General features: G+C 41.2%; 1 protein-coding gene across 2 annotated transcripts in view; it reads right to left on the minus strand.

The window, feature by feature from the left end:
- Positions 1 to 421: 421 nt before the first annotated feature.
- Positions 422 to 19,948, minus strand: part of LOC146026352 (ferric reductase 1-like) — a 75,599-nt gene continuing 56,072 nt past the window's right edge. Inside the window, exons 9-16 of one of the 2 annotated variants that reach the window (XM_083156953.1) lie at positions 13,324 to 13,434; positions 12,195 to 12,307; positions 9,832 to 9,918; positions 7,055 to 7,152; positions 6,782 to 6,840; positions 6,555 to 6,692; positions 2,156 to 2,181; positions 422 to 911 (exon numbers count right to left, since the gene is read on the minus strand). In XM_083156953.1, coding sequence (XP_083013079.1) covers positions 822 to 911; positions 2,156 to 2,181; positions 6,555 to 6,692; positions 6,782 to 6,840; positions 7,055 to 7,152; positions 9,832 to 9,918; positions 12,195 to 12,307; positions 13,324 to 13,434 — 722 coding nt within the window. In that variant the 3' untranslated portion in view covers positions 422 to 821. The remainder of the gene's footprint in view (positions 912 to 2,155; positions 2,182 to 6,554; positions 6,693 to 6,781; positions 6,841 to 7,054; positions 7,153 to 9,831; positions 9,919 to 12,194; positions 12,308 to 13,323; positions 13,435 to 19,948) is intronic. The other variant, XM_083156954.1, reaches the window with a different exon arrangement.

Here is a 19,948-nt window from a genome sequence, read left to right on the forward strand (position 1 = left end):
AATATTAAAAAGGAAATAAATGCACTGACTGCGGATGCTGCTATGGGTTAACGCAGTGGTTGATGGTACAATAAAATATGTTTGATATGGTTCAGTTAGTGTACTACGCTAACAAAACTTAAAACCTGCAACTAGGAATGTGGACCCAATTTCTATCTTTACTCAACATAATCTGACCTATTACATGGTACAGTTGCTACTGTGTAAGAATCCTGTTCTGTTATCTTAAACCAGTACATGAAATATTGACACATTCCTCATTCTGTCATCGCTTTTCAAACAGAACAATAGGTTCCATAAACAGCAGGGATAAGTAATACCTCGTGTGAAGCTGCTTGTGAGTGCAGGAAGGATCATTACTCTTGGCTACGGTCTTACAGGGAAGGAATCTACAAGCTAGTCTATGGTGTTTAAAATTATTTAATATAAAAAAGGTCAGAGATAACGAATAACGAGGGACAAAAAAACATGTATCAACAGGTGTCACATGCCTCTGACAACTAGCTATAGATTGTATGACATTTAAGATTATCTTAATTTAATACAAAAACTAAAAAAAAAACACACAGACAGAGTCTAGTATTGTGGAGAGGTAGCCATGTATCCTGCGTTCTCTTATTCATTCCCAGGAATCGGTCACTGTAGGCATTTCACCTGCGTCCTGCACAGTGAATCTACTCTGGATCCAGAGACATCCGAGACTTTGGCAATTTTAAAATCAAATAAAAATGTTTTACAGTAGCTAATTACTTCCTTCTAAAGTCACAATTAGTCCATTGGCAGGGGAAAGGGGCAATCCTTCCAGTGTGCAAACAAAATCATTAAGAGTTGCCAATGCCAACCAGTAGGGCTATCAGAAAAGCCAGATTTCCAGCAATGTAGGCCAAAAGAGCCAGTGTCTCCAATTGCACCTGAAATATATGATTATGCAAATGAGTTCCAATATTTAATTTAAACAGTTTGACATTTGAAAATAAGAAAAAAGTTGTTCACTTTCAAGCCCATAAGTAAAGTACTTTATTGTATAGTTGCATTACTATTATTGAGCCGATTCAGATCTGATCGTTGATGTGCAAAGTAGCACAGTTAACGATCATCAATACACTGCGTATGTGTACGGCCCTTGAGGCCTGGTAGAGAAGGAATCCGGCCATTTCATTAAAGAGTTCAGAAAAGCGCTAGGCTTGCCTAACAAAAAAAAAAAAACGCTGGAAATGTCAGGGAAAAAGCAGGCGTGCCAAAGCCGGTTAGCGGAGGGTGTGTGATATCAGCTCTAGGCCAGAGATGCCTGAGTCTTTGGCTACTCTTACTGCGATGACTGGTGACAAGTGGTAAAATGTCAGAATTTCACTATAGCGGGTGGCGTCTCCCTGAGCGCTCTGCAGCAATCAAGTCTGAATCATGCCCATTTGTACTTATATACCAGTATAGTGGTGTGCAGTTTGGTTCTCCAGAAATCTGAATCAAACCAAATTTTGTGGATCGAATTGAACCAGTCTATATCTACAAAAGGGTATCGGATACAAACTGAAAGCCAGTTTAGATCTTCCTGCAATTGAGAATTTGGATTTTTAATCTAAATTGCAGGTTTTGAATTGTAAGAATATGATTTTAGATATTTTTGTAAATGAATATTGATTTCATCATTTTTTAACTGGACCAAAAATCAAATCAAAAACACTTGAGGTTGGTTTTGCCTAAACACTATGATGAATAAGAACCAAAACAAGGTGGACTGTGCACAAGGTGGAATAGCACCAGTGTATTCTGTTGTACTTTGTAGTTACTAGGTTATCTGTATGTACACTAAGTAATATTACATACCTATTAGGTATCCCTCATTGATGCTCTAGGTTATTGATTTTAGGCAGGATAGATAAATAACAAAAAATCAAAAAACTTTTTTAAATGACGAGTTGGTTTTCATAGCAGCATATCAGGTGTTCTCATATGATCATTTCAATCATTTATGACTTTGCTCATTTATCTTTCAGTATGAAAAAACAATGTACAGTCATTGGTAAATTGCTCAAGAGTGTACCTACTGTAGCTTAATGGTACATTAGTCTTACGATCACTAACAGCACACAAAGAATTAATAAATGACGTTGTGTAATAGGAAGTAATGCAATAAATAGCAAAAAAAAACCATTACCTTTTCATTAGTATTTTCATATACATCTGAAAAGAAGAACACATAAAAATTATGGTTTATATGATTATGCACTAGGCTGCTCATACTTAGCCCTTAACAAATATATATATATATATATATATATATATATATTACACACACACACACACACTTTTTTTTTGGGGGGGGGGGGGGATATCAATCAGCCACAGTACAGTACTTTATCATGGGCTAATTGGTCCAATGAGCCCCAAAGACAGCCCGTAGTCTGCACCCGAAAAAAAAAATCCTTTAATGGATATATCAGGGACCTTTTCCCAGACTCTAAGGGTTAACACATGAAAACCATTTACTTAATATGTAATTAAGGATCCATTACCATGTGGCTCCTTGCTGGTTAATCGTAGACCTAATTTAGGGTAATTAGGTGTGGGGGTTCGGTGCCCTCTGTATTGCTTGGGCTGGATGAACGAGTGAGAAGTTAGGAACAAGTTCATTATTATATATTTTTTCTCTCTCACTTTCTATATATAGCTTTGGCTTCCTATAACTAATATTTATTAACATTATAGTGTTTTCTAGCTTATGCTGTTTTTTGGGGTGCCGCAACTTGCACCTAGATATAGCGCTAGGAACGCCCAATATACAGAGAAGCCTTGATGATGGCTTGGGGCTTACAATTTATTTTAGGCCATGTATCGCTTCTACTTAGGTTGAGGTTTAACTTGCAATATGTAAGTCTTAACTCAGGGCATTTCGACGAGTCTAATAGGCTAATATTGCAGATTCATGCACGATTTTGCAACTAGGGTATCCCTTTCCAATGCAGGGTCTGAAGAAATAGTCACCAGACAGACAAAATATGGTCTAGGCCAGTGGTGGAGGCTACATGGCTAGCATTGTGTTCAGAGCCTGTTTTACAGGCTCCTGATTTCAAAAAGCCTTTTATACTGTATTGCAGACAGATGCCTATATAGGGTAAGGGTCAGTCCTTTCCTAAGACATATATGGGGTAGAGAAACCCATCTTCTATCTTAAGCCAGAAATTGCTGCCCAGAGAATGCAAATACTCTGAGGAACAGGAGTGTTTAGTGATTTAGTGGGCAGTAGAATTGCTAAATTAGCTGGGGCAAGAATTTTAGCTTATTACAGACCATGCACCCTTAAAATGGATGCACACGAACAAGGAAGTAAATACTTGTGACTTGTTTGTTTTTGGCATTGCAGCATCACCCTGGGAAGCAACACTTTCAGGACCCATAAGCAAGGGGAGGAAGAGGCCGAGGCCAAAGAAAGGGAACTCTGGGATGTTGTGCTCCCAGGCAGATGGCACAAATAGAGATAGGCGAGGCAGATAGCTCACCTGCATAGCTTCACTGAAGTGGTTTAAGCTAAGGGTGACAGTCGCACATGAACCCCGCCCAGATTTTTGTTTGAATCAAATGCAGCCAAGTTGATTAGTAGCAGCGGCCTTTAAGAATGGTTTCTGTGGACAGGTCAGATACTCGGATTGCTAGGCTAGCTGGACAGCTGAGAGGTCGGGGGTTTAGGATTACCAAATCATTTGACTCTTAACCTGGATTGTTACAAGGATTGTGGAATGCGATACTGTAACCTACAACTGCTGATATCTATGTGAATGTGCTGACAGCTGTTGGAGAAATAAAGGTGCTGATTGAACTATTACCTAGTCTATGTGAATCTTGTCACACATTGTTACAAAAAACCTCAGAAAGAATTATTGGTATATCGTAACAAGACATTTTAGCTGCCAGGAGGAGTGTTTTTTTTGTAAATGTGGGTAAAGTCTCTCCACACGGGTACAGTTAAACTTATGGTTTCTTCATATTCTGGTTTATAATAATAATTACATTATGTAGGAGGTAATGCCTTCCTGTACAAAATAAGAAAAGGATAATACATTCTCTGTTGTTGCTCCCCTAAAGATTACATACAATAGCACAAGAGAAAAACAACTAAATAGTAAAAATATGCACATTACAAATTTTTGCATGATTTTTACTATCCTTGCAGATTTAAAACAAAACAAACAAACATGGAACTGCTCTATAAATCCATGCAATCGTATTGGCTGCAGATTGTGGAATCCGGTACTTATGTATTATCACGGCGCCCGGTTGGATTGATTGTATGCCATTAACTTAAGGCATAAAATCATATTTTGCGGTTAAATCGCGTTGATCGCATCGCATGCGACCAAATCACTCATGCGATGCGATCAACGATATTTTCCCATAGGAATCAATGTTAAATGGTTCCAAATGGTCCCTGACACCCGATTTCATTTTAGGGGCAATGTTAGGTGTATTAGCCCAAATGCCCCCGCATTGTTAACGCCACCCCACCATCAACGCCAACCCGGAGCGTGGCAGTACGCGTCCTCAGACCTTTTCATATAGGTTTTATATAGTGTGGCGAGCGGACGAGGAAAACGAGCCCGAAGCGTGGCGAGCGCAGCAAGCCCCGCGTGGGGACGCGAAATACATGTTAAGTAATCTGCGTCCCCTCGCGGGGCTTGCTGCGCTCGCCACGCTTCGGGCTCGTATTATGCGTCCCCTCGCCACGCCTCGGGCTCGGTGGCTCGCTGCGCTCGCCACACTATATAATATCAACTACACGCCAACGTGGATAGTGGGGGTATGAAAAGGTCGGAGGATGCGTACCGCTGACGCTCGCCACGCTTCGGGTTGGCGTTGATGGTGGGGTGCCGTTAATAATGAGGGGGCATACACCTAATGGGGGGGCCTGGGGGGCATTTAACATTACCCCTACTGTGAAATGGGGTGTCAGGGAACATTTGGAACCATTTAACATTGATTCCTATGGAAAAATCACGTCGATCACATCGCATGCGCGATTTGGTCGCATGCGATGGACGCGATTTTTCCGACCCGATGGAAAAATCGGGTGCCGTGATAATACATAAGTACCTGGAATCCAAATATCAGAAAAAACTTATGTCACAGCACGTTACAGAAAAGCTCCACTTTGACATGCAGAACCAATGTTTGTCACTAGACATGCCAGATACATCTGAACAAGAGACTACCAGCATGGAAGTTCAACTACAGATAAGATTATCAGCTAGATCGAACATTGACAAGCCTCCTAGAAGACACTGAGTAGTTTGCAAACATTTAATTATGTGTAGCTCTAGAGATTCAAAAGTCAAATACCGATTTGTGCAAGGGCAATGTGTGACCACGATGGCAACCCATGAATTATAAATCAAAAGATGGGTGCCAAGTCCTGTATTGTCAGTGTGCAGATGTTACAGCCAAGAAAGCCAAACCACAGTTGTCTGATTATGTGCAACACATTCTACAATTACTTCTACAGGCATGGTGCTTCATTACCCACTTGGCAGACGGCAGGAATACGGAGGTTACCGCTCACCTTCCCATTCATTACCATCACTGGGACCCCTGCTGTGAGTATCGATAGCCAGGTACCACAGCGGCTATTTGCGGCACATATACACCATCATTTTATTAGAACCGGGACAAGGGATCTAAAGCAAAACACCATTAGGTCGACACCATTAGTTCGACATGCAAAAAAGGTCGACATGGGGTTTTCACTATTTTTTTACCCCGATTGTCGACACAGTTGACATGGACACAGTTTGAGGTGCACCGCATCGCTCGCTACGCTCGGCACACTATTTTATTCTCCCTCCACGCCCTAGTGGATAGTAGGGCATGAAATACCACCTGTCGGCACATGTCGGCTTAAAAAAACAGTGAAAACCCCCATGTCCACCTTTCTGCATGTCGAACTAATGGTGTTCTATCTTTTTGCATTAGATCCCTTGTCCGGATACTGATTTTATTTACTAAAAATACTATAAAGTGACTTACTCTATCGGGCACAAGTCTGAGGACTATTTGGTGCTAAACCTGAACTGGATTTATATTACAGTGTGGATTGCCATTGAAAATTATTTATATTTTTTACTACTGTATATATATGTTCTATTACCTTTTTGTCTGAAAGTACTAATTGTATGCGCATTTTTTAACTTGTGATGGCCATCATAATAAATTATTATCTTAATTTATAAATAAATATTTTCGTATTAAACCAGTTGGTCACGTGAATTGATACTTGGTGTAAGGACAACTAAATTCAGCGCAGTGCTTCCATCCCCATTTCCACTTACCAGTCGTCGTCTTGTGGTCTATCTGAACCCAACGCAACTACAAACTTCTCTAGCAGGGTATCAATTAGTATTGCTGTAAGATTACTTGTACAACAAACTCATTGGATGGCATTGCTGCACTGAATTTATTCTTAGGTCATATCAAAATTCACTGGGGTGTACTGTACATACAGTACAACTTTGATAAACCACCACCTGTGAAAATGTTCCCAACAGTAGCGTTAAAGTAGTTCTCACCTTTTGATTTAAGTCGTAATATAGTCTCAATGATAATGTAGAACAGAACTTCCCATGCAAAAAATCCACCCATCATCTTAGACATCCATTGAGTTGTGGTCTTGTCCAGAAGAATCAGTCCGAGGAAAATAGCAGCCACTGATGGTGGTCAGAAAGTGATAAGTTTAGTATTGGTGGCAAATAAAAATCATACATTATATAGATTTACACATATTTTCTAGTATTACCTGCTAGTATCTTTATCACTAGTGCGTTGATTCTATGCCCCCAGTTAAAGATGAACCGCCTGTGATTAAAACACATGTTCAGATGGTCACATACAACTTTAACAGTCCACTCTAAGCTACTATTACAGTCACACGATAGAAAGGTTTATGATTATATAATTCTGGTCTTCAGATTTCTCACAGCTGTCTAACCAGGATACAAAAACAGTCATACTGCAGTGCTACAGCTAAATAAAGGTGTTCCAATAGTTACAGTTGATAGATTTACAGTACCTGCTGCTTTTTGGGTCTGGCCGAAACAGAGCTATGATGGGTTGGAAGAATGATAGTATCATGACTATGCATCCAATGACTGGATGAGCACCTGTGTCCTATTGAAAAACAAAATGCAATGGGGTTATTAGCACTGAACCAGTTCTGCAGTCTCAGCTTTCGTTAATGGGTAAGTTGCTTTTCAAGATGAGAATTTGGATATAATGGTCAGTCCTCTCTCATTGCTATACAGAATGTCTTCATGCTGTAATGTCTGAAAAACATCCCCTAAAGAATTCTTAAAAATTACCAGAGGGATGAGTTTTTTGGGGTTTCTCTGTATAGCACTGTGCAATACATAATAGCTGGTGAGTGGCCTATTTTTGGAATGACAGGAATTTAAAAAAATATAAAAGAAACATGTGCTTGTGCAACCAGTAGATCAGAAACATCCTGAGGCAACACAGATCAGAAAGCAACACTATCCTTGTATAGCATTATGTGTTACATGACAAACAAAAATGTTAAAGTTCTCATTTCTTGCAATGTTGCAATCACTGCCTATTGTGGCATTTTTTTTAAGCAATACATTTTTATTTATATATATATGGAATGACAAGTATAGTATACTGAACAAGATGGCAGAATCAATAATTATACGAGTTTATATTTGTAGTTGTAACATGTTTTATAGACAGTTCTTGTTGGAAAAAAAATCAGAAAATGAGTAGTTGAATATGTGAGGAATTCCTGAAAAACTAGGGGTATGTTCCTTGACATAATCGTCCAGTATCTGTTTTTTTTTTTTCCAATCAATTTTTATTGAAGAAGATTACAGAACATCTTCAAAATGTTACAATGCAATATACTTTCAGAGGAACAGCAATAAAGGATAATTACACAAATTGATTGTAATATTTCAGAAACAAAATTATAATGAGGTTATAATTATCAGACAAGCATTGATATATCAAGGTAATCTCCTCTTACCAAATAAGGAAAGATGTATAATTTTTGAGAAGAAAGAAGAAAGTATAATAGTGAAAGCGGGTATAAAAAGATAAGTTAGAAATAAGAAGAAAAAGAAAGGAGGGGGGGGGGAGGGAGGAGGGTAGTCTGGGGAGGGGAGGAGGGGGGGGGGGGGTTATCCAGAGACTTCTACACTATGGGGACCCAGTCATGGGAAACATGGCGGGAGTGTTCTGGGGATTCTTTGTAAGTAAGCCAGCTTAACCACGTAGTGGTAAAGCTCTGGGTGGAGTCCTTTAAGTATCTGTTTTTATTATCTTCTATTATATTATAAACAAAAAATACAGTATCGTGTATGACTTAACAAGCTACAGTATTGTAAAATCAACCATGAGTACTGTGTGTGTTTGTAATTATTGTAACTACCATGGAGACCATTCTAATAAAATGTATTATAAAGACAAAAAAATCTAAATCGAATGAGCATCGAATGGTTTTTCCACATTCGATCCCGATGTGCGTTCAAGTTTAGCGGACATCGAAAAAAAAACAAATAATCTTGCCTGGCCAGAGCCGGCCTTATCCAGTTTGACGCCCTAGGCAAGATTTTTTTTGCCAGATGATACCAGATGATACTACCACAAAACTTTAAATCATCGCGCCCCTGTGCAAACGCGCAGAGGAGATTGTCAATCAGGCCCATAATAGAATCAGGCCCATAATATTTAGCCACCAGGGTGCCCTTCAGTAAAAGACCATGCAAATGTATTGTAGTTAAAATATACATATATAGAAATCTGTGCCCATTCAGCAGGCTCTCCTGTTCTGCGGTAGCTGTGCTTTCCTCGGAGGATGCACTGTGCCCCAGTAGACTCTTTTCATAGGCCGTCACTGACGCTGAGCCCGGTAGGCTTTCCTTGTAGGCTGCGCTGGTCAGGTGGGAGGCATGGGGGAGGAGTCCGATGGGGAAGCAGATGGGGGGGGGGCTTTTTCTTTGGGGCAGCCGCGGCCATATCTAACATACAGTGACACGACTGCAGACCCTAAGGCAGCCGCAGCACTGAACACCCGCGGGTGGATCGGGCAATGTTCATTTCAGCAGCGGCGACAATCCCCTGCCCGGCCGGCGGCCCCACTGATCACCAATGGCATAGGAGGCTGCCGCCCCTAGGCATAGGCTGATGCCCTAGGCAATTGCCTAGTATGCCTATGCCTACAGTTGAATCAAATTGAACGGCAACAAAAACACATTATATTTGGACTATATAGCCCATTTAGCATATAAATTGTCTATTCTACGGCTCAATTAACACTAGACTGGAGCTTGCATCGAAATTGAATGAGGCTGATAAACATTTGATTTTGCGATACATCCCACCACAATTCACATTGATACTAATTGCATATGTACCAATATATGCGATTAGTATTGCACAGGGCATCTCTTGCGAAGCAGCCGGCAAGGGGTGAGCAGCTCCCTACAGCTCTCCCCCTCCTGCTGTACCCAGCAGCCTCCAGCTGAGATGGCTGCAGGAGCTGCCAGGCTCTGTCCTCCTCTTCCCTGAACAAAGAAGGTGCTAGGGAGGAGGAGTTCACAGGTCCAGGCAGCACAGCAGGACACAGGGGAGGAGGGGCAAGAAGCCAAAAAGCCCAGAGGCTGCAGGTAGAGCTGGCATAACCCCCTGCGGCAGGGCTTTAGTGCATATGAAAATGCCGTAAAACCCCGATAACGGGGTTATTACTGCATTTTCTGTTTAGTACATTCCGCTGAAAATCTCATTGTGTGTACACAGCATTACATCACATTAATGAAGAAGGGAAATACTTACACCGCTCCAGCCAGCAACTTCTACGAACACCATGATAAAGGCAATTATGGTCAGAATTACAGTCAGTATCATGAGAATAAAGTGAGTCTGTATAAACCGAAACAGATAGGAATCAATTGAGCTTTTTCAGTACAAAAAAAAATAATAATAATAATGTAGCTTTTTTAGGGCCCGAGTCTGAGGTACACACAATGCTAACGTTCATAGAGTTCAGGAATATTTAACTCATGCAGAAAATCAAAGATTTGAATGATTAATGTGCTCCATTATATGTACAAGAATGCAGTGGGGTTGTCAGTGCAATGGTTGCGGAGAGAGATGCTTAAGAGATCACACGAGAGCTTCTATTCCGTTGGAGATTATACTGTATGTAGTCAGTGGCTATACAATATCAACAGTCACTAGGTAAACCCCAAAAAAGGTGGTTGTTTTGCATTCTTCACCCGAGTGGGAATAGAGTGGGTATATAATTGTGTGCAGAAAGGCACCATGCCTGAAGCATGGTGAGCGAAGAAAGCCATGCATACATACAGTGTCCATGTCAACATATGATTACAGAAACCAAAAATAAATCATGAATAATTCATGTCGACCTGTTGACTGTCAACCTTGTCTATGTTGACCTTTTGGCAGTGTTGACCATTAGTGATCGACCTAGTGATGGCTAACCTAGACATGGTCTATCATCTATACCGTCACAGATTATACACCTAGCATAGGGCTTCCATGGCGATACTGATAGTTGCATTTAGAAGCATCAAGCAGGATTTTAGCAGCTCAAGATGCCCATATACTAGGAAGATGCAGTCCTTTTCAGACAATATCGACCCATCGTGCTGATAAATTATGTTGAGTGCCATATCCTATGATTTACCTCTGATTCCAATCCGCAGCCCCATGCGCATCTGATCCAGAGATAGTCATGGCTGCCACAAGGATTTTTTGTATTGGGATACGGTCATTGGGCAAACACCACTAGGTATAGGTCGACATGTGTCTAGGTTGACAGTCAAAATGTTGACATGGGGTTTTTCAATGTTTTTTGAGCCGACAGGCGGTATTTCATGCCCTACCATCCACTAGGGCGGGGTGGGAGAATGAAATAGTGTGCGGAGCGTAGCGAGACGCCGTGCCCAAAGCATCGCAAGCGATGTGAGGGGATGCGGTGCACTTGAAACTGTGTCGACAGTGTCGCCATTCTGGTAAAAAATCCCCATGTCGACCCAATGATCCCAACCCTTTGTATTACGCAGCCATGACTGGGATAACATACGATGCACCGCATGTGATCCTAGCCCAGTTGCTCGCCGGTGGGTAGTTGCCAAGGTAGCACATGCGAGGCAGCGTGCAATACCTTGCACAACTGTATGGGGGCCTTTAGTCTTTGCACAGCTGTACTCCAGTCAATGGCTGAAACTAGCATTAGCATAAACCATGGGTTTTTTGTCTCGATACTAACACTTGACATGTGCAGTTTCTCTGCCTAAACATGGCCACTTGTGCGAGCAACATGCCCATAATGGCTTTGCTACCCATTACCCCCAGGAATGCCTAATGTATGCCACAGAAGGTGTCTAAATCTGTTCTGTGTCTCCAAGTACAGGTTGAGTATCCCGTATCCAAAATGCTCAGGACCAGGAAAATTTTGGATAACGTATTATTCCGTATTTCGGAATATTTTAATATTTCAATGATGTATTTTGAAGTATCTTGCATTTATGCTGTATAAACACATCAAACACATGAAATGCACACAGATATTTTATTTGTTCAAAAAACAAGGTTTCAAAACATGAAACAAAATTTGTGTACTATCTCAGATATTGAATTTGAATGCCAAGCAATAAATTTTGGTTCTCGTGTAGTTTCACGGCGCCAGCATGGCGCCGTGCTACTTCCGGGTTCTACGCTCGCCAAACTATCTGGCGCCGTGAAACTACACAAGTACCTAATTTTCTTGTACATATATAGTGCCAGTTACATATCATGTCCTCAGTAGCGCTGTTACAAATGTCCCCAGTGAGTTTTTAGCAATGTATGGTTTTCGGAATAATTCGGATAACGGTTATTCGGATACGGGATTCTCAACCTGTACTACCAATTGGGATTCATGTGATGTGCGAGTGGGATACATGCACAAACTTCAGATATTGACCAACTGCGTATGGCATTTAAAAAAGTCGACAGATATCAAAAAAGCAGTGTTCAATTGACCGACAAAGGTATTGATATCTGAGCTGGGATGGTTCAATTAGACCCGGATATCTAGTATAGCTTAAAAGCAGCAAGAAATATTGTTTGTCCTGTAAGTAGAGCTGAATATAGTATAGGGGACAAGGAAAAAGATAGATTCACCATCTCACCTGGTACCATAGAGCCTTCCCAAAGACTGGCTTCTTAGCTGTGCTCTTCATGTAACGAGCCATAATCATCCCAATACTACCAGTAGTCATCCAGGCAATCAGCATCAGGGCACCTGAGGAACAGATGGTGAATTAGAATATGCTGTCTCCTCTATGTCTTTGCATGTTCTTTTTATTATGTATTACTTTGTGTACAATTTTCAGTAGACAAAAGCTAGAGGTTATATAAACCAACCAGATTTTTGTTTATGGAATATGACCGTCATTGTTACTAGGCAGATTACAAGGTTTCTTGTTGAGGCATAAATCATTGTTTTGAGAGAATTATTTGGGATGTGTTTTAGGTTAGGGGTATTTAAGTGGGTGCTCTTCATGTGGATCATCTCTTGGTTCTTTTAAGAGTGGACCGGTCTGGCTGAGTGTCTCTGCCCTGTTAGTGTTTTTCTCCTTTTCATTCTCTTATTGTTTTTGTCCCATGTGTTTCCTTCCCCCTTTTGCTTTCTGTCCCATGTGTTTCCTTCCCCCTTTTGCTTTCTTTTTCTCAACCCATGCTTTCCTTTTATTATGCCCGATCCGACGCTCTGCTTCTCCTCTCCACCCACTGGCTGACGTTTCCCAGCTGCTGTGGTTATAACTTTGTGGCACAAGAAAGCATTGTGTGGCACTAACCCTCTATTTTGCTGACAATTTTGTCCTTTGTGTGGGGGCCCTGGATGCTTCTAGTGCAGATGGTTTTGTCTTTATCCATGAAGGGAGGGGAGTTTTCTTGGCGTTAGTGCAATAGTATGGGGGACATTGTAGCGGTCTCCTAAAATGTATTTTACATCAAGTAGTATGGAGATTGCAACACCTGCTTGCCACCTTTTCTCTGGTCAATTAATGATGGAATAACTTTACCTTTTAGCCAATGTGGTTTTGAATACATCTTATTTTATTTACTTAGGTTATGGTCAAGTTGGTTAAGTTACTATTGGGTTTAAAAAGAGATAATTAGCAATAAAATCAATGGAGCTCTTAAGCAATAGTCAGGCAATAAGAACTTCAGTCATTACTAGTTAAAAGGACATGAAATGAAAATTAAGCTCTTTGGGTGTAATAAAGGATAAAGGAAATCATTCCACATACGTACCATGACCCAATACTAAAGGACTTGTTTTGCTGTCTGCACTGCCCAGCTGAAAACTTGAAAGGTCAACAACACTGTTGGAGATGGCAACGTTTGTGTGACGTAAGATTTGTCCTGTGTACAATAGATTGGTTTTACTCATCTTTTTAAGCATTTAAAAAAAAAATCGTTGGCATTCATAAAAAACACTCAGCTACAGTATACAAGCAAATATAAGTGGCTGCATCTGGTGGTAGCATCCTTTATGCAAATTATAGAGTATTTAGAATACAAAACAAAAAGAGATAAGGGTGCAAGTGTAGGCATGTATTAGGTTGCTAATAATACAGTAACATTTTCATGTTGACTTGCCTTTACTTACTATGCATATTCTAATAAATTACAGTTTATTGAACTTCTATTTCATTGTACAGTATATTAGTTAAAAGGGAATAGGTGAATGTAGGTTTTGTGTATTTCCCCAAATTCCAGACTGCTTTATTTCTTCATTCCGGACCAGTTTAACATCTAAATAAGAGGATCACAAAAATGTCAGCCTTTTCACACAGCCGCTAAGTAAGGTATACATCAGAGCCGGATTAAAAGCAGAGCACTTGGGGTACATATCCCCGGGCCACCCCTCTCTGAAAGGGCCCCCCTGCGTCCTTGCCGGAAGATCAATTGAGACAGCTGACAGTTCCTTTTAACTCTATGGAAAAGCAGGGAGGAAGTGGTGTCTGTAATGCTGAGCTGCCTGTAGGTGGTGCTGCAGCGCACAGCTCCTCATCCTGGGCCTTATTTTGGTTCATTCTTTCTGACAAAATCTTTCTTAGATGGGCAAAACCATGTGCACTGCAGGTGGGGCAGATGTAACATGTGCAGAGAGAATTAGATTTGGGTGGGGTTTTACTTCAAAGTGAGATCTATATTGCAGTGTAAAAATAAAGCAGTCAGTATTTTCCCTGCACAGAAACAAAATTACTCACCCAAATCTAATTCTCTCTGCACATGTTACATCTGCCCCCCCTGCAGTGCACATGGTTTTGTCCATCTAAGAAGGATTTTGTCAGAAAGAATGAACCAAAATAAGGCCCCCTGTGTGTCTGTATGGTGAGTATGTACTGAGTGTCTGTATAATATGTGCGCATGTATAGTATTGCATGTGCGCATGTATAGTATTGCTAGTAACATCTGCTACTATTCTGAGTAGGATTGCATACCACCCATTATACAGCAATAGAGATATTAGAATAGCGCCTGTTGTGTATACTCTAACTACAAATTAGTCTCTATTGTGTATATTTAAAATCACAGAATAAGACATCAAGGCCCTTATTCTGATCGGTGCGGATATTCCCGAATTATTACGGTGCGGGCCGCACGCATCGCTGTGCGGCAGCGTGCGGGCATCGTCCGTAGAAACGCCCACGTGTCCTCCGCATTCGGACGGACTCACTCTGTAAGAACAGGGCGTGTGTACGGACGACATACAAACCGTGCGCGTGCGGGGGAAACGTACAGATTCTTGCACGGTCTTCCCGCACAAGCACGGTCTTACCGCGTCAGAACGTACGGAAAGCTGTCCGTACGCCCCGATGCGGAGTATTTACGCACAATCCAACACTTTTGTACTGAGTACACACAGCGATCACATGACCCACTTAGGCTATTAGGCAACCTCCTGAAAAAGGGATTGTTAGCAATTTCAATCAATTAAATGCTCATCTATACTGACCCACATTCCTACTACATTCATGACACACATTAACCCTTCCAGCATGTGACCCTAACATACTTTATTATGTAATTTTTGTCCTGGTATGGTACCATTTGTTTGTTATGTATTTTAAATTAGTGCCAAAGTTTGTTTAATAAATGTTATTTTGGCCCCACAAATGTCTGTATTAATTTATACATGCAGAAGTGGCATGTGTATTAGTATTAATATTATTAATTTGTGTGCATTATTTGCAGTGTAAAAGTGTGTGACAAGTGCAGCATGTAATGTTCCCTTTAAGCTGCAATGCTTCCAATTGTAGCAGTGAGAAGCGTGTAATTAACAAGTAATGGGTAAAGTATGTGATTGTATTGGGTTCAGGTGACATTGGTTGAGGTGCGTCCGCCCTGATTAGGCGTTCCGATTGCCTAGCGCATGACCGAGTGGTGTCCGCAAAGCAAGAGTAACCTTTTGGACACCGCACATTTCTTCCCTTTTTGTTCGCGTGCATTCGGCGTGCTGTCCGAATGCACGCCTACCAAAATATGTGTACTCCCCCGTGTCCGCCCATGTTTCCGCCCAGTTTAGCCCACTTTGAAACTACGCCCCTGTGTCATTCCGCATGACGCCCATAACACACCCCTATTGCCCGAATGTATGCGGTGCACATTTCTGTACGGGATAAGTGAGGACAAGTACGGAGACCATGCGTGGCACATGCGCCTAGCGATCGCCACGCATGCGCAGACGGCTAAAAAACGCCATCCGAAAGAATGCGGAAAAGTCCGCACCGATCAGAATAAGGGCCCAAGTGACTTAGAACTTTAATAAATACAGGTTGAGTATCCCTTATCCAAATTATTCTGAAAGCCATACATTGTAGAAAGTGGGGGGTATTCTTGCAAAAGGCATTACTGGGGACATGATATGCAACTGGCACTACTGGGGACATGATATGCACTACTGGGGACTTGATGTGCAACTGGCACTAAATCATACCTCCCAACTTCTCAGTAGAAGAAATAGGGACACTCACGCGGCGTATGCAAATGAGGGCGCGGCTTATGCTAATTAGCCGCAACCTCATTTTCATACGAGAATAGACGCTGTGCGCATGCGCACAGCGTCTATTCTACTAGATTGGGGGGTCTCCCAACTGCCACCCCCCGCAGCGGGACAATGCCTGCCGCGGGTGGGACAGCGGGACAGGACCCGAAAATCGGGACTGTCCCTCGAAAATCGTGACAGTTGGGAGGTATGCTAAATACTGTATGTGCAAGAAAATTATTGCTTGGCATTTAAATTCAGTGTCTGAGACTGTACACAAACTTTGATTCATGTTTTGGTATCTTGTTCGATGCACAAATAAAATGTGTGTATTTCATGTGTTTGATGTGTTTATGCAGCATAAATGCAAGAGACTTCAAGATAAATTGGAATATGGACGATCGTTTCACACTAGGGGGCTTCCTCAGCATGTGTGTGTGCTCCAATGTACACTTCTGTTTATTCGAACAAAAAGGTAACAGCCCATACCGGAGGGGGGGGGGGGGGTTTCAAACAAAGGCAGGTGTAGTGGGAGGTTTTGTTTATGGTAATGTAATACTGATTCTTAGGTTTAGCAAGATCCCCTTAATACTAACCCTGGGATCAGGGACTTCACTTGGTGTGGGGAGTGCTAAAGTATAGTTAAGCGAAGAAAAAGTGCTTCAATGATAGGTCAGGTTTTTTATAAATAAGTATCGATATATAAAAAACATTGATTTTTGCAAAAAAATAACCCTTAATACGGCCCCCGGAATCAGGGACTGCATAGCATACGGAGAGAGTATAATATAATTTTGAACGGAGAAAAATGCTCCTGTGGTAAAAACAGAAGCTATCCATTTTAAGTTGAAACACTATTACAGGTTAGATTGTATTAATTTGAAACGATGCTGAGATGGTTCTTAATGTTAATTTGTAATTGGAGACACCGAGAGCTGCATGGTGCAGCTTTAAGATCAAACTGCGGCCCTCCAGATGTTGTGAAACTACAAATCCCAGCATGCCTTGCCACAGTTTTGCTACAAGGGAGTGTTATAACTGTGGCAAGGCATGCTGGGATTTGTAGTTTCACAACATCTGGAGGGCCGCAGTTTGAAGACCCATGTTTTAGATAATATGAGATTAAGTTGATAAAGTACTATAGCCGGTGTGGATGAGAGGTTTTGATGACTCTATAATTCATGATGGTATTCATTTATCCATGGCAATCTTCCTAGTATGCGGCACCTGGGACCAGGGACTTCATAATACGGGGAAGGTTGTTGGATCAATAGTTGAACAATAAATTAGAGTTGAATTTAGTAATTGCTTAATTTTTTTACATTTTTTTAAATTCTTTAAGAGAGACTGCTATATGATAAGTAGGCTAATAGGGTGGTAGTATTAACAGGTACTAGAGGAGTGCTACGGTGTACCTAATGTAGTAAAAAATGCTTGAGTAGAAACAAAGAATGCTATCATTCTTAAGTGGAGGACATATGTGAGGTTTAGGTTTATTATAATAATCAGACATTTGAGAGCCCTCAACGTTACCAAGATAATTTAGACACCTCTGACTACATTAAGCAGCATTAAATCATATGAGTGTACATGGATAGCAATACTTATACAAATTTGAATCCGAATTTATACTCATCCCAATCTGGTAAACATGATTATTGGTCTCATTCAAAGTCCCGGTATTCGGAACAGATATCAAGGACCACATAACTCAGGAAAAGGTTGCAGATTAGTGAGTTCAAGTTAATGTGGCAGGGAGAACACAGTAGGTTGAGGTGGTTGATAAGAGAGAAAAGAAAATCCTAATAATTGGTAAATTATTGGAACAGTAAGTAAATAAAATATTGTTTATATGTGCAAATATATAAAGTAAGGAAATGAAATTAGGGAAAATGTACTGCCGTGAAAAATGCTTAATTATGGAATCATTTTTAGAAAAATGGGAAGAAATAAATAGATGAATAAGGAAAAATAGGTGGTGAATAATAATTGCAAATAAAGGTGTATACAAGTGGAATTATTAAAATGAGGGCCGGAGTGAGTAAAAAGGTGAATACATGAGGTAAATGAGGTATGTAGGGATAAGTGAAAGAATCGTAATGAAAGAATTATGATGCAGAATTAATAAATAGAGGAGTAACGTATAGAAAGCTACGGATTATACTTACGATAATTAATTTTCTTTGGAGTACTTAATGGCAGCCATTACATTGGGTTCATCCCTTTCTTCCTTCTAATTAGACAGGCAGTTTTCTACCCCAGGATCATGCTCCTCCTCTTCCTCCTCCCTATATAGCTGAGCACCTCCCCGTAGCCATTAGTCTTTGACCCAAGATCCTAGATCCAGAGATCCTAGGGAAAAAAACATACACAGGGAGAACTAAAATATGGGCTGCCATGAAGGACTCCGAAGAAAAGGAATTATCGTAAGTATATTCCGTAGTTTTCTTCTTCCTACTTCATGGCAGCCATTACATTGGGATGTACCAAAGCAGCAGGGAGGGTAATACAATACCTCAAGCCAAGGCTTGACGCAGCACTTCACTTCCAAACCGCTTTTTCACCACATCCAGAGCATAACGTTTGGAAAAAGGTATGTAGAGATGACTACGTTGCAGCCTGGCATATTTCTTCAGCTGCCTCTCTTGCCCTGGTTGAGTGTGCTTTTTTTCCTTCCAGAATCATGCATCCTACCTTCTTATACAGTATGTGAAAGAAGCACGAGAGGCGCGCGCGTCCCCTTCCGACGGCGCTTCCAGCCGCTCCCCCGGGTCACCGCCTGCTTGTCGGCAGTAACCCGGGGTCCCCGCCGCCTGCCCACACCCCCCCCCCTAACCCTGTCCGTCTCCCTGAGGCGGAGATGGACAGGATTCCTGTCGCCCCGCCGATGGAGATTGAGACGCGCGTGCGCGTGAGACGCACGCGTGTCTCAGTTAGATGTTGAGTCAGGCCGCTGGCGGATCGCCAGCGCTGGCGTTCTGTTGATTCGCCAGCAAGGAATAGGCCTGCCCCATCTGTAGTCTGTTTCGATGGGGCAAATCTCTTCTTTGCCCCTTGGGGAATTACAAACAATGAATCCACTTGCCTAAATTGCAGGTTCTATCTAAAATACATGTTGATGGCTCTGACCACATCCAAGGTAAGCAATTTTTCCTCTTTACTACTGGAAGGGTTAGGACAAAAACAAATAAGTATAATTTCTTGATTCATTTGAAAAGACGCAACAACTTTGGGCAGGAACAATGTTTTTTTTCAAAACACTACTTTATCCGGAAAAATTCTTAGATAAGGGTCCTTCATGCATAAAGCCTGCAATTCACCCACTCTTCTGTCTGATGTAATTGCCACCAAAAATATTATATTCCAGGTCAAGAATTTCAGACTGACCCTATCTATTGGCTCGAAAAGGAGCAACCATTAATCCGTTTAAAACTAAATTCAAGTCCCACTGAGGAACCACAGACCTAATCCTTTGTCTTATTCTTTTAATGGCTTGACAAAACCTTTTAAAAATCAACCCATTTTCTGCCAATTTAAAGTCCAGCAACACACTCAACGCTAAAATATGCACTTTCAACGTAGATACAGACAATCCTTTGTTAAAGCCATCACAAAAGGAACTGTAGCGCATGTGATAGTTGCTTAGGGAAATTCAAATGTGTTCCTTGACCATTCCGCAAAGATTCTCCATATCCTGTAATATATTACCGATGATATCTTTTTTCAAGCTTTTATCTTTATCTTTTAACAGCTGGTGCTCAATCTCCAAGCCGTCAAACATAGCTTTTGAGGGTCTTGACACATTATCAGTCCTTGACTACGAAGGTTTAGTGATACTGGCAGAAATAATGAATCTGCTACTGCCATACTCTCTACCATTGGGAA

The sequence above is a fragment of the Crinia signifera genome, chromosome 8, assembly GCF_055691185.1.
Source record: "Crinia signifera chromosome 8, ASM5569118v1, whole genome shotgun sequence".
NCBI classification, from domain to species: domain Eukaryota; kingdom Metazoa; phylum Chordata; class Amphibia; order Anura; family Myobatrachidae; genus Crinia; species Crinia signifera.